The sequence below is a fragment of the Limulus polyphemus genome, unplaced genomic scaffold (genome assembly GCF_000517525.1).
Source record: "Limulus polyphemus unplaced genomic scaffold, Limulus_polyphemus-2.1.2 Scaffold10023, whole genome shotgun sequence".
Taxonomy (NCBI): domain Eukaryota; kingdom Metazoa; phylum Arthropoda; class Merostomata; order Xiphosura; family Limulidae; genus Limulus; species Limulus polyphemus.
In genome coordinates, this window is record NW_013675633.1 from 6,358 (window position 1) to 19,611 (window position 13,254).

At 30.1% G+C, this 13,254-nt stretch overlaps 1 protein-coding gene across 1 annotated transcript in view; it reads left to right on the top strand.

Moving 5' to 3' along the window:
- The window catches only part of LOC106476194 (TBC1 domain family member 9-like), a gene marked incomplete at both ends in the record, with an annotated part of 18,454 nt that extends 5,948 nt beyond the window's left edge, over positions 1-12,506 (top strand). Inside the window, 8 exons of the mRNA XM_022380124.1 lie at positions 317-411; positions 583-708; positions 2,808-2,940; positions 3,640-3,759; positions 4,137-4,225; positions 7,366-7,418; positions 10,449-10,578; positions 12,398-12,506. Of these exons, the coding sequence (XP_022235832.1) occupies positions 317-411; positions 583-708; positions 2,808-2,940; positions 3,640-3,759; positions 4,137-4,225; positions 7,366-7,418; positions 10,449-10,578; positions 12,398-12,506 (855 nt within the window). The remainder of the gene's footprint in view (positions 1-316; positions 412-582; positions 709-2,807; positions 2,941-3,639; positions 3,760-4,136; positions 4,226-7,365; positions 7,419-10,448; positions 10,579-12,397) is intronic.
- Positions 12,507-13,254: the final 748 nt, after the last annotated feature.

Genomic DNA, 13,254 nt, shown 5'->3' on the forward strand with positions numbered 1-13,254 from the left:
TGATCTATGGTAATACATTTCATCCACTTCGGAATGTTTGTGATCTATGGTAATACATTTCATCCACTTCGGAATGTTTGTGATCTATGGTAATACATTTCATCCACTTCAGAGTGTTTGTGATCTATGATAATACATTTCATCCACTTCCGATGGTGTTCTTTGTGTTGGGCCTGGTTTTGAACTACTGCTCTGCAATGCAGATTCTACTGCCCATGACTTTTTCATAACACAGTTTTCAGTGTTCTTATATCACTATCTTTAGCAGTAAAATTGGAAGTATGATCAAGTATGAGTTTATAAAACATATGTCTAGTTGTTTAAGTCTAGATGGTGTCAAAGGTATGCAAATTATTGTGTAGTTATACAAGTCTTGATCAAACTTCGACTTTTACTCCTGAAGATGGTGATGTAAGAACACCAAAACATTGAGTATGTTTAGGGCTGGTTCCTGTTTTTAATAAATTATTTATTGTGCAATTTTTTTAACATTGTACTCCTTTTAATTGTATGTATATATATATATATATATTGCACAAGAGCCTTTTTAACTTATTTATTTCTAATTTTCTCTGCTTCTAGGTTGATATGTGAAGAAACTTTTCAAGCAGACAAAGACTTGGCCCAAAAGTCCAGTAGAAATGTGCCAAAGAAGCCATCTTATTTAAAAAGAGATTTAGATGCTCGAGCCCATAGTGAAGCTTACAGGTTAGTAGTAACATTCTGAGGTTGCTACATAACTTAATCTTCTTAGTAGTAAAACACACTAGAAAAAGACCACAAGATATTGAAAAATATTTTAAAAGGGTAAACCAGAAGTCTATAACAAAAAACTTCTAATGTTCCAAGGTATTACCTTTGTCAGGCTTAGCTACTAAAGAAACGAAGGCCATGAGCATAAAGTATAGCAAATAAAACATGTCATGTACATGAGTTTTAACTTCTTAATAGTAAGGTCACTATTGGGGTTTCCTTTTTGCAAAAATATTGAATGTTGTTCCTATTACAAAAGTAGTACACCAGAAAAAAGCTTAGTATATTTCAGATTACCAATTTTACTAAGATATCTCCATCAGTGAACGAAATAAACATTGTGACTTCCTGGACAGATGTATGTACTATCTTTAACTGTTTAAACATTGTGACTCCCTGGACTGATATATGTATTATCTTTAACTGTTTAAAAGTTTCCAAGGGGCAGCTTCTGTCCAACTGCAACAACTTTGATAATAGCTCATTTAACTGTTTAAACATTGTGACTCCCTGGACTGATGTAAGTACTGTCTTTAACTGTTTAAACATTGTGACTCCCTGGACAGATGTATGTACTGTCTTTAACTGTTTAAACATTGTGACTCCCTGGACTGATGTAAGTACTGTCTTTAACTGTTTAAACATTGTGACTCCCTGTAGAGATGTAAGTACTGTCTTTAACTGTTTAAACGTTGTGACTCGCTGGACTGATATATGTATTATCTTTAACTGTTTAAAAGTTTCCAATAGGCAGCTTCTGTCCAACTGCAACAACTTTGATAATAGCTCATTTAACTGTTTAAACATTGTGACTCCCTGGACTGATTTATGTATTATCTTTAACTGTTTAAAAGTTTCCAATAGGCAGCTTCTGTCCAACTGCAACAACTTTGATAATATCTCATTTAACTGAATTAAGTTCTTGTCTTGGCAGTGATGAAAAAAATAATCCATCTATATCAACAAAAATATCTTAAAATTCAATTTTAATTAGTATGAATGAAATATTATTCATTAAAATTGATGTTTATGCTGTCACTAGTTTTGAAAGTTTTAATTGTACAAATATCAGTGAACATGTATTTTTTTAGCAAATTTTATGAAATCTTTTAAAGACATCTGTTCACTGCTTTTTTATGTGAAAAATGCTTTAAAAAAAAACCTGTAAAGAATGGTAGTAAAAAAGAATCGTATCGGGAACAATTTTCCCCACAAAACATCTAAACTCTGTTGAGTTGTTTGTGTGTACATTTCGGATAAAGTTACATGTCTGTTCAGGAACTTTTAAGTCATACAAATTAAACAGTCATTTCATGATGGAGATATAGATTTATATGTGTGTGCATTCATTGAATAAACTAAACTGTTAATGTTGTGGTAATTTTGCTTTGTTGACACTGTGAAGTGTAAAGTTCTTTCCCTCCTTTTTCTCGTGCAACCCACTTAGTTTGTTAGAATATTCAGATACAAAGGTGATTGACTGTTGTAGAAATTACAAATTGAAAATAAACCACACCTAGTGTAGCATCACTCTCTCCCATTTCTCGACTGTTGAGTTTTGAGAACACTGAGAGGTGATACATCTGATGTGAGAAGTATAATAAAGAGAGTTCTTAACTAGTGGAAGAAAGTACAAGTTTATATCTGTGTATATGAAAAGTAACTTAGTCTGGTATCATGTTTTATTTTTTTCATACTCACAGACAAAAGGCAAATTTTATGTGTTTTGGTGATCTGATACTCAGTTGCCTGGGTTGCATAAGCCTATTAGCTTCCACTAACACAGACAATAAGAGAAACTTCACGTACTTCATAGCTTTTATACATGGTCATGCAGAAAATATATATAGATCCATTAGCATTTTGTGATAAATTGATAGTTATACTTTATAGTTATAATTGATGGTACTTTAAGAACAGTAATATCTGACCATATAGACTTTTATCTGTTCGGCAAGAAAGTCTTGTTAATATGGTTTTCAAGCATTTAACCTAATCTGTTGCCCTATAAGAGAATAGTTCTTGTTTTCATATCTTTTTTATTATTTTTGTAGAATGACTTTTAGGTTGCCAAGAGATGAAAAACTTGATGGGAGCACCGAATGCACTCTTTGGACTCCATACAACAAACAACATGTTTGGGGAAGGCTATTTATCTCTTGTAATTATATCTGCTTTGAAAGTCGAGTAAGCTGAATCTGAAATAAAAACACGTCACAATTACCAGTCAGGCAATTTTAATCTCCATCACCACAAGCCAGGCTTTTTGAATCCATATCACACTTACCAGTCAAGATTTTTTATTATACACAGCATAGTTAAAAATCACTTTTTTTTTTAATTATTGCCTTTATGACAACCGTCTACTAAATGGTATTAAAAACTTGTATTTACTTATGTAGTAATCTTACACAAGTATGGAAAATTATTTTAGCAATTAAAAATGAAAGAAACTAAAAAAAATATTGTAATTTCTTTTGTACTCAATATGTTGACCAATTTCTATTACCTTATTTTTTAAATTTTATTTTGCTAATGAGGGTTAAAGAAAGTTGTTTTTTGATCTTAATTACATTGTTAGATTTAATTACATTTCCAAAAATTACTATCTGATATAATATTTAAACATTACTGAAAGTTTTTATTTGTTAAATGACATACTCATCTGTATGTAACTTAGGACATTGAAGGTCAAGCAGTTTTAGTTACTTTAGGATTTCTCATATTAAACTATCAAATTCAAAAATTACTTACTAGCATCAGAGTTAAAGGTAATGTATTTTTATATATAAATATTAAACTAGATCAAAACCTGTGCCTGTATCAAATTACGTTACCAGTTAAATAATTGTGTTATAAGTTAGGATTCTTTACTGGTTTTTTTAGGTTAAAAATTTGGTGTATGTAATCATTCCTTTGAGAGACATTGCCCTGGTGGAGAAAGTTGATAGCAATTCATCAACCAATGTTCTACAGGATGCATTAATTCTCACTACCAACTCAAAAGTAAGAGTAAAACAAAAATCCTCTTTTTGTTTGTACGCTTTCTTGTTTTTTCATTGTATTTGGATTATTTACATTAAACTCCTCAAACAAGGAGTGATATTTAAGGTTTTTGATATATGGTTTGTAATTAAATATTACAGATTCAAAATTTTGTGTTTATTTTTATATTAATATAATCTAATTGTAATAAATTGGTTATGTTGAACTTCTAAGCCTTGTCAGTAATAAACGATAAGTAATCATGACTGAACATTTATAACAAATATTTTGTTTTATTGCAGAAAAAAAAAAAAGCTAAAAAAATTTAAAATGCACAATGTTGCGTATGTAATGTTCATGAAATTATACTGTTGCTGTTTTTTTTTTATATATTTCAGGTAAATTTTCTGTTTGCACAGTTACCAGATAGAGATTTTTTACTAGAAAAAATTTCAGAGCTCCTGGCTAAAGTACCAGTGAATAACAGGTATGACCGGAAATATTTGAAATCAATGGAAATAAAATATTCTTGTTCTAAAACGATTCACTCAGTTTGAATTTAACTGTTCTAACAATTGAAAAAATAGCTTTAAAATAACTTCTTGACTATAGTACAGATAAAAAAAATAATTTTGAAAAATCCCGGCAAAGCATGACAATCACTAATGGGTCTTTTTTTCCTGTGAGTTTGATTTTGTTAACCCCTTTTACCGCATAATTTCGTTATATTTTCTCTATGTTTTATCATAATTTAGGTAAGTTACTGATGACATAACATCAATATATGCAATGTAAGTGGGTCTTATATAATAACATATAATACATTGAAATTTACTGCTAACTTATGAAGTTTTTGATGGAGAAATGACACTAATTGGGGACTGACCATGAAATATTCAGCTGATATCTTTCTGCATGGGTGCCTCGTGTTGTCTGCCAGTAGGGGCCCTAGCTGAGGGATTGTTCATACTTGTATTTCCTGTTCATGCTTCCAGATGTCAGTACACCTGGTGTCTGTTGTTGCTTTCCATTGTACAGGGAAAAATGTTTCGATGGCCATGGAGAAAAGTCAATATCTGCTGTCAACGACAATTAATTTTCAGTTAACTATAGTTGTTTTCCGTGATAAAAGGGTTAAAAGGAAAAAATTAACCTAAATGAAGGATGATTTAGTGTGTTTAAGCTTTAAACATGATCAGGCTAAGCTTCTATTACTTTTATTTAAAATATTTTGATATATCATGTATGTTTGGAATATTCTGGTTATCGGGAAGGTCTGTTTTTTAGTTGTATCTTAAGTATTTAAATAGCAGTCTATAGAAGTCTTAGTTTCAGCTGTTAACACGTTTTGAAAAATAATTTGCTTTTAAATTTTTCATAATATTTAAATTTTATTCAGTGGTTTCTTTTGTGAATGTACACTCATGAAGATATCCAACTTACTATGTCTGAATCAAAAGTATGTATTTGCAACTGTATAACTGATAAATGAATATAAAACACAACCAAATTAACTCTTTTCAGATTGGCTTGGTCAAATTGACCAAGTTTGTAACCATGGGGCACTCTTTACAGTTTCCATACTATAACTTTTAATACAGTATGTGTATCTTCATAAAATTTGGCTGACTTTCAGTAAACATTACAAGTCTTTTGTACATAAAAAAATCAAATTTTTTAACAAAGCATTTTTACTGAAGATTTGTCCATGAATATATCGAGTCTTTTTTTTTTTACTATTATGAATGCAAAGTGATTTTCGTGTTAAGTTTGAAAATACTTTTCTTCATCTCAAAAATCTCAAAATTTTCATTAGCGTAATCTCTAAAACTTCTTAAATAAATTTCAAACATTTTTCTTTTTAGTAAAACTTTATATTTTATCTGTTATGTATTCTATTCTAACTCTGTACAAGGTAGGTAAATTTGACCGACCTCATAACCACTAAAAAAAATCAGTATAAATCTAAATTATCTTTTTTTCTTTCTAGAATGACTTCAAATTGTAACATGAAACTAAATTTGTTTATCCTAAATAGCTTTAAATTTGTAACAGTATACATCTGTTTATGCTTAAATTTTGTTATTTTATTGCTCTTCGAACTGTGTCAAACTAATATTCACACCATATATGTTGTAAATCATTTGGCAAATGTATAGCTCATGTTACAATATCAAATTACATAATGCACGGGCTACTCATGAGCATTCCTTGTGAAAATGTTTTATCATACTTTATTTTACCTAATCTAACCTAAAGATTTCTCCATTTTAATTACTTTTATAACAATAAATAAAAAATACACATGAAAAACAAGAAAAATAGTAATTACCTAGGTCTTCTTCTACTTTTTTTTTTTTTTTTTGCTGTAGACTTTTGATGACACTTAACCCTACATTTTATACTAATGGTAGAACTGCACTAAGTATTTTTTTTATTCCATTAAATAATGCACCAAAGAAGATAGAATAATAACATGCAAAAAGCAGACAATGTCTCTTAACTATCACAGTGTGACAAGAGCCATTAAAAATTCATCTAAGCTCATCAGTAAGTTTCCCGTGGGAATAAAGCTGGAACTGAAAGCAAAATTGACAATTCTCTGTACAGAAAACAATGAAATATAATACATCATTTGATAGATTAAAACCTTGACTTTCTATTGGTTATAAATAATGTAGTATTAAAAGTCAGAGAAAACTATTGGCAATTTCTGAAAGAGAGGAGGTGACAGGTAGGTGTGGTAAGAGGGGTCTGATTTTGTATTTTATTGCTTTGTAACTAAATAAGATTGAAGGCTATGAAAATTATGCTTTACCTGAGTGATTATGTCATTAAAATGAGTAATTTACGTTAAATTCTGTACTTTTTGGAGGGGTGGTAAATATATTGGAGAAGAGGAGATGGCTAGAGAGAAAATGTCACAGTTTTAATAATTCAGATTTTTTTTTTTAATATTGCCTTATAAAGTTAAGAACGTAAAACTTGTATACTATTAAAATTTGGATTATTAGCTACAAATTTATGCCAAATTTAATTGTATTTTATGATAAGAAAGTACTTTTAATTAAAACCTCATGACATTTGCAGAAAAAGATGCCAGTGGTGGAAGGGTTGAAAATGAAATAAAAAACAATAAGTTATACCATTTGTCAAGAAAGTATAAGAAGCACTATTTTAAAGGGAAAATTTCTGTGATAATTGCTTCTAATATTATTATTATTTTGTAATAACAGTTTGTGTATGGAGGTTTTGTGCTTTACAAATGTATAAATTATAAAGGTGATTTTTGTAAATATCTATTTTTACTCCCGAGTGTTAGTGAGTTTTAACACCGGACATGGCCCTTACTTGATTTCTCCTGCAAGTTTTCTTGTTCATTATTTGTTTTATGCCTGATACTTGGGAAATCTCCAATGTTTATTGGAGCTAATATGTGAACTTTCCTTTTAAAATTATATCAGTTGTACTTCTTTGACAAATAGTATATTAATTTTGTTTGCATTTCCATTTATATTTATTTTTGTTTCTTGTGGGTAGGAACATATCTGTAGGTACATGTGAATGTACACTTTTAGTCATCCTTAGAAAATATTAATAACAATAAGTATCTCAATGTTTTTACAGACCAGCAACTAACCTCAAGGAAACAGGCACTGATGACCTCGGTGAAGATAACAGTAAGTTAAACAAGAAATATTTGATAGAATACTTTAAAATCTACAAATCTTTATTTTACATAATTCCCACAAGCTTGAAGGTGTTCTTGTAGCTCTTTTCTAAGAAATTACTAGCGTTATTACTCAGTTTTCTGTGTTTTTTGTTAATAATTGCATGTTATAAGAGCAATATTCTAGGTCTCACACTCTCTTAGGAGCTACTTTCTCATTTGTAGCTGTGCTCAATGTGATAAACTTTTTGCAAAGAATGACTAAGTCGATCACAGACTACACATTTTGACAAACTTTCTAAAGACCTTCTATTGTATTTAGACATCAAATTTCAAAACCACATTTAAGCAGACTGAAGGAACAAAGGTTAAACTCGAGCTATATTTGACAGAGATGTGGTTGTGAACAGGATCCCACTTTCTTCAGCCATATTCCTCATCAAAACAGCTGTTGATTTTGATGTGTAGCAGGAAACTTAAACTTTTGATTTGTGAGCTTTTGACAACTTTAGATTCCTTATTTATGACTATGTTAAAAGTACTGGGAGATATTTCCAGCCCAACTTCGTTGCAATGGGTTTGTAACCATAAGAGAGAGACTTAAATTTTTGAGCTGAGGTTGATGCTGTTGAGTATTTGAGGTATGGTTTCTGAGCCTATTACTCTCCTTAATCCACTGTTCTGTGAGTTTTCCCTCTTCCATGGAGAACTTTAAAGGCTTTTGTTTGTTTAACAATCTCTCTGTATGTATATTTCTCTCCAGGAAAGCTTTTTATATTCCTAGAGCTTTGTCTACCCTTTGCTGCATTGCACTGTTAAATGTTTGGTAATTTATTGTGAACACACCATTTCATTAACATATACAAATTGTTAAAAATGAAAGTACAATCAACCCTTTACGTGAGAGAGCGTCAAAACTATGTAGTTGATACTGTCTTCTAAAAAAACAGTTGTTAAAGTAATAACTACTGTATTTTATCTGATAATTGATTAACATTGACAGTATAAATTGTAGTCAAGAAAGTGACATAATTAACATGCACATCAAATTGGCTAATGACTAGATTTCTCTTTCAGCTACATACCTTACTTTAGATTCTTGGTAAGTTATTTCTTTAGTCAAGCTAGAAAGAATGCTGACACAAAACAGTTTTTATTGGTTTCATTAACACATTACAAATGATACAGTAAAAAATTATTACTCCATTTCCAAACAGTAATAAGTAAAAGGTAGTTTAGAAGAAAATAAAGTTGATTCCTGAGGTAAAAAGATTTGATTGCAACATGTAAAAAAAATAGGGTATTTAATGCAAAATTAACTTTGCCTAATTCAGTTCAAGCAAAGTGAAAGAATTTATTTTTCTTAAAGTTGCTGTGGTTCTTAAGCCTTTAAATCAACTTTGTGTTTTTTTTATTTTAAATAAAAACACATGATGAAAAACTTTCATTTTGATGGTTACTTTTATTTATTTTGAACATAGACGACTGAATGAAACTTGACTTGATGTTTGACTAGAAATCATCCCGTGACCCGACACTTATATATGTGTAATATTACAAGTACAGACATGTTGTTCTTGGAAGTTGTGATATTAACTGAAAATATTTCATTAATCAATATCAACTTCAATAACATAGAGTCTTAATTTGTGAATATTAGCCTAATACCTCATGCATCACTAATTTTAAAACCTGGTTGTTAAGTATTATCATGTCATTGTTTTTATCACAACATGTTTCGGTGTTTCTGGTGTAAGAAAAATGACAAATTCTATCGATCTGTATTATTATTGAAGCAGACAGATTTTTTTAAACAGTTACTTAATGTTACAAGTATTTATGTGTGATATTTTAGTAAATGTGTTTAACAGATCTATTCTTTGCTTCAGAAGTGTTTTGCATGATGAATTTGCTTGTAAAGTTAAGAAAAAAAGTATACAATATATCCTAAGCTTACTATTTGAAGGTTTTTATGTTGAACAGCAATAGAAAATAATCTGAGGTAGTGTAAATAAAACCACAATAAGGGGAGTATTAGCCATTCACACTAGTGGATTTAAAAAAAAACTAATTTATAGGAAACATTTTTTAGGTATATTTAAGATGATGTAACCAGTTTGTAAAACAAACACTGATTGAATACGTAGAACAGTTAATATGTGAAAGTGTATCGATAAGAAAGGTGGTTAAACATTTAAAAATTGAACAGTTGACGTGTGAAAGTGTATCGATAAGAAGGGTGGTTAAACATTTAAAAACTGAACAGTTAACGTGTGAAAGTGTATTGATAAGAAGGGTTTCACACGTTAACTGTTCAATTTTTAAATGTTTAACCACCCTTCTTATCGATACACTTTCACACGTTAACTGTTCAATTTTTAAATGTTTAACCAGTGTATCGATAAGAAAGGTGGTGTAACATTTAAAAATTGAACAGTTAACGTGTGAAAGTGTATCGATAAGAAAGGTGGTTAAACATTTAAAAACTGAACAGTTAACGTGTGAAAGTGTATTGTTATTTTTTATCAATTCACTTTCACACGTTAACTGTTCAATTTTTAAATGTTAAACCATTTTTTTTATCAATTCACTTTCACACGTTAACTGTTCAATTTTTAAATGTTTAACCATATTTTTTATCAATTCACTTTCACACGTTAACTGTTCAATTTTTAAATGTTTAACCATATTTTTTATGGGTGGTTAAACATTTAAAAACTAAACAGTTAACGTGTGAAAGTGAATTGATAAAAAAATATGGTTAAACATTTAAAAATTGTAATTTTTCAAAATGCTCAAAACAATTATGATATATTTTCAATTTCTTATTGTAAAAAGAATATGAAATCTAAAAGTATATATTAATCTAAAACATTTCATATTTAAACTGGTATGAATCTGACTTTTTGAAATGTTTTTGAATTATCAACCTGATCTTTCTATACAATAGGTATGTGTAACTTTGCTTTATAAGGACTAAAGATAAAAGTAAAATGTTTTGTAAATTCCACGTTTCTGTATATATATATATTTATCATAGGTTCATACATCTCGTGGGAGCCTCAGCCAGCACTGTCTACGTTGTTTCATGTTGAAATCTCCAGCCACATTGAAGCTCAGGAAGCTAACAAGCTTCAGCTATGGAACATTCATTTTGCTGAATATGGAAGGTTGGTATGTCGCACCTGGACAGATTTTACCTCATTGTAAGAGACAGTGAACAGAAATTCTGGATAGCTGTGACGTTAATTACTTTTGTTTATTGTTTTAACACTATATACATATCAAGTATTAATCTACCGGAGATCTTAGGGTGGAATATCAGCCCCATGTTCTCAGCAGAAATTTCCCAGGAAATAAATTCATGTTTTCACACTGTCTGTTGTAATTTCTACAAGTTGTAGTAATATATATATATATATTAAAGTTCCAGTAGAGAGGGACACTATATTTTAAGAATTTGTTATATATATATTATTTTTAACATAAATATCATGAAGACTATGCTATCGAACCCGGCACGGCCAGGTGGTTAGGGTGCTCGACTTGCAATCTGCGGGTTGCAGGTTTGAATCCCCGTCCCAACAAACATACCCTTTCAGCTGAGTAGCCAAAAAGTTGGCAGTGGGTGGTGATGACTAGCTGTCTTCCCTCTAGTCTTTCACTGCTAAATTAGGGACAGCTAGATCAGATAGCTGTCGTGTAACTTTGCGCAAACTTCAAAACAAACAAACTATGCTACCTGACATTTACCCGAACATACAAACCACTTGAACACAAGCATAAAATAACTCCGAGGATCTGACTAGGCTCGACTGATTTGAACAGTCTTGTGAGATTTAATATCGAGGATCCTCCAAACTTATGTAATGAGAATTGCAAAATAATTGCTTGAACCTTTTAAAAAATTCTTCTCTAACAGTAATTGTTCAGTGTGTGAATATTATAAATCTGATGGTTTTTTTATTTATGTATTGTGTTCTGTACACATCATGGTCCAGATCATTGTTCAATGTGTGAATATTATAAATCTGATGGGTTTTTTATTTCTATATTGCATTCTGTACACATCATGGTCCAGATCATTGTTCAGTGTGTGAATATTATAAATCTGATGGTTTTTTTTATTTATGTATTGTGTTCTGTACACATCATGGTCCAGATCATTGTTCAATGTGTGAATATTATAAATCTGATGGGTTTTTTATTTATGTATTGCATTCTGTACACATCATGGTCCAGATCATTGTTCAGTGTGTGAATATTATAAATCTGATGGGTTTTTTTATTTCTATATTGCATTCTGTACACATCATGGTCCAGATCATTGTTCAGTGTGTGAATATTATAAATCTGATGGGGTTTTTTATTTATGTATTGCATTCTGTACACATCATGGTCCAGATCATTGTTCAGTGTGTGAATATTATAAATCTGATGGGTTTTTTTATTTATGTATTGCATTCTGTATACATCATGGTCCAGATCATTGTTCAGTGTGTGAATATTATAAATCTGATGTTTTTTTTATTTATGTATTGCGTTCTGTACACATCATTGCCCATACTGTTAAAACGATACTTGTGTGTTTGAAGTCAGTTATGGAAGTAAAATGTTTCCTAAATATTGTACACTCTCCTTCAAAATCTCCCCTTTCACCTGCTCTGCCCTGATTTGAAATTTGGCCGATTAATTCATATGTATATCTGTGTATGTAAAAATTAAAAAAATTAATACTCTAAAAAGATTTGTGTTAAACTTTTCAAGAAATAGCAGATTGTTTCTTTAATTGTGAGAAGTGTTTAAAAACTTTCATGAAAGTTTTTCCTTTATAAATTCTTTTAAATACATTACAGTTTTTGTTCTCAAATGTACTAGTGTTTATTTGTATGAATATATGATGTGAAATAAACAATTCTTTCAGCTGTTAATATCAGTCTTCAAATTGAAAACACAAGAAGGATAAGAATATTACTTTCTTTCACACAGAGGGCTCTGTTCCTACAATAATTCCAGAGCTCAAGAGTTGGTCCTCAAAGGGATACCTGACAAGCTCCGCGGAGAATTGTGGATGCTTTACTCTGGAGCCATCAATGAGGTACATGTTAAACACATCTATTGTTTAAGGAAATATTAAGTAGGTCATAATTCATGCTCTAGTGTAGTGTTTATAAACCACCAATCAGAAGACCAGTGCAGGGCCATCACAACCATCTTGCTAGTCTGTGGGATTTCACAAAAACTGACAAAATATTCATACATAAGTCTTAATGGTTTTTAACTGTGCTTGCATTTTAGTGGTCCTTGATAATTTAGGGAGGAAGCGAGCCAGTCCCTAGTATTGTGAAGGTTGAGAAACATAAATATTTCTATTTACAAAATTTTAATAATATCAGATGATTGTGGAGTACTACAGTGGAAAAGTTTAATCACATGACAATTGAATGTCCAAATATTGCCCAGTTAATTATTTCTGTTAAGAAGATAAATAATATTATTGTTCATATGAATATCATTAAAAAAGGATGATGTAGCTTTTGTGACTTAAATGAAAATATGTTGGTTGATTGCAAAATTATTCATTTGTATGTAATGGCTAAACTAATCCACCTTTTTTAAATTTCATTCAAATATAAGGATTGTTCCTCTTAATATTATACATTTGTCATACGTAAATATTATGACATACCTTCTAGTGAATAATACAACTGACATTATACATTTGTCATACATAAATATTATGACATACCTTTTAATGAATAATACAACCGCCATTATACATTTGTCATACATAAATATTATGACATACCTTCTAATGAATAATACAACTGCCATTATACATTTGT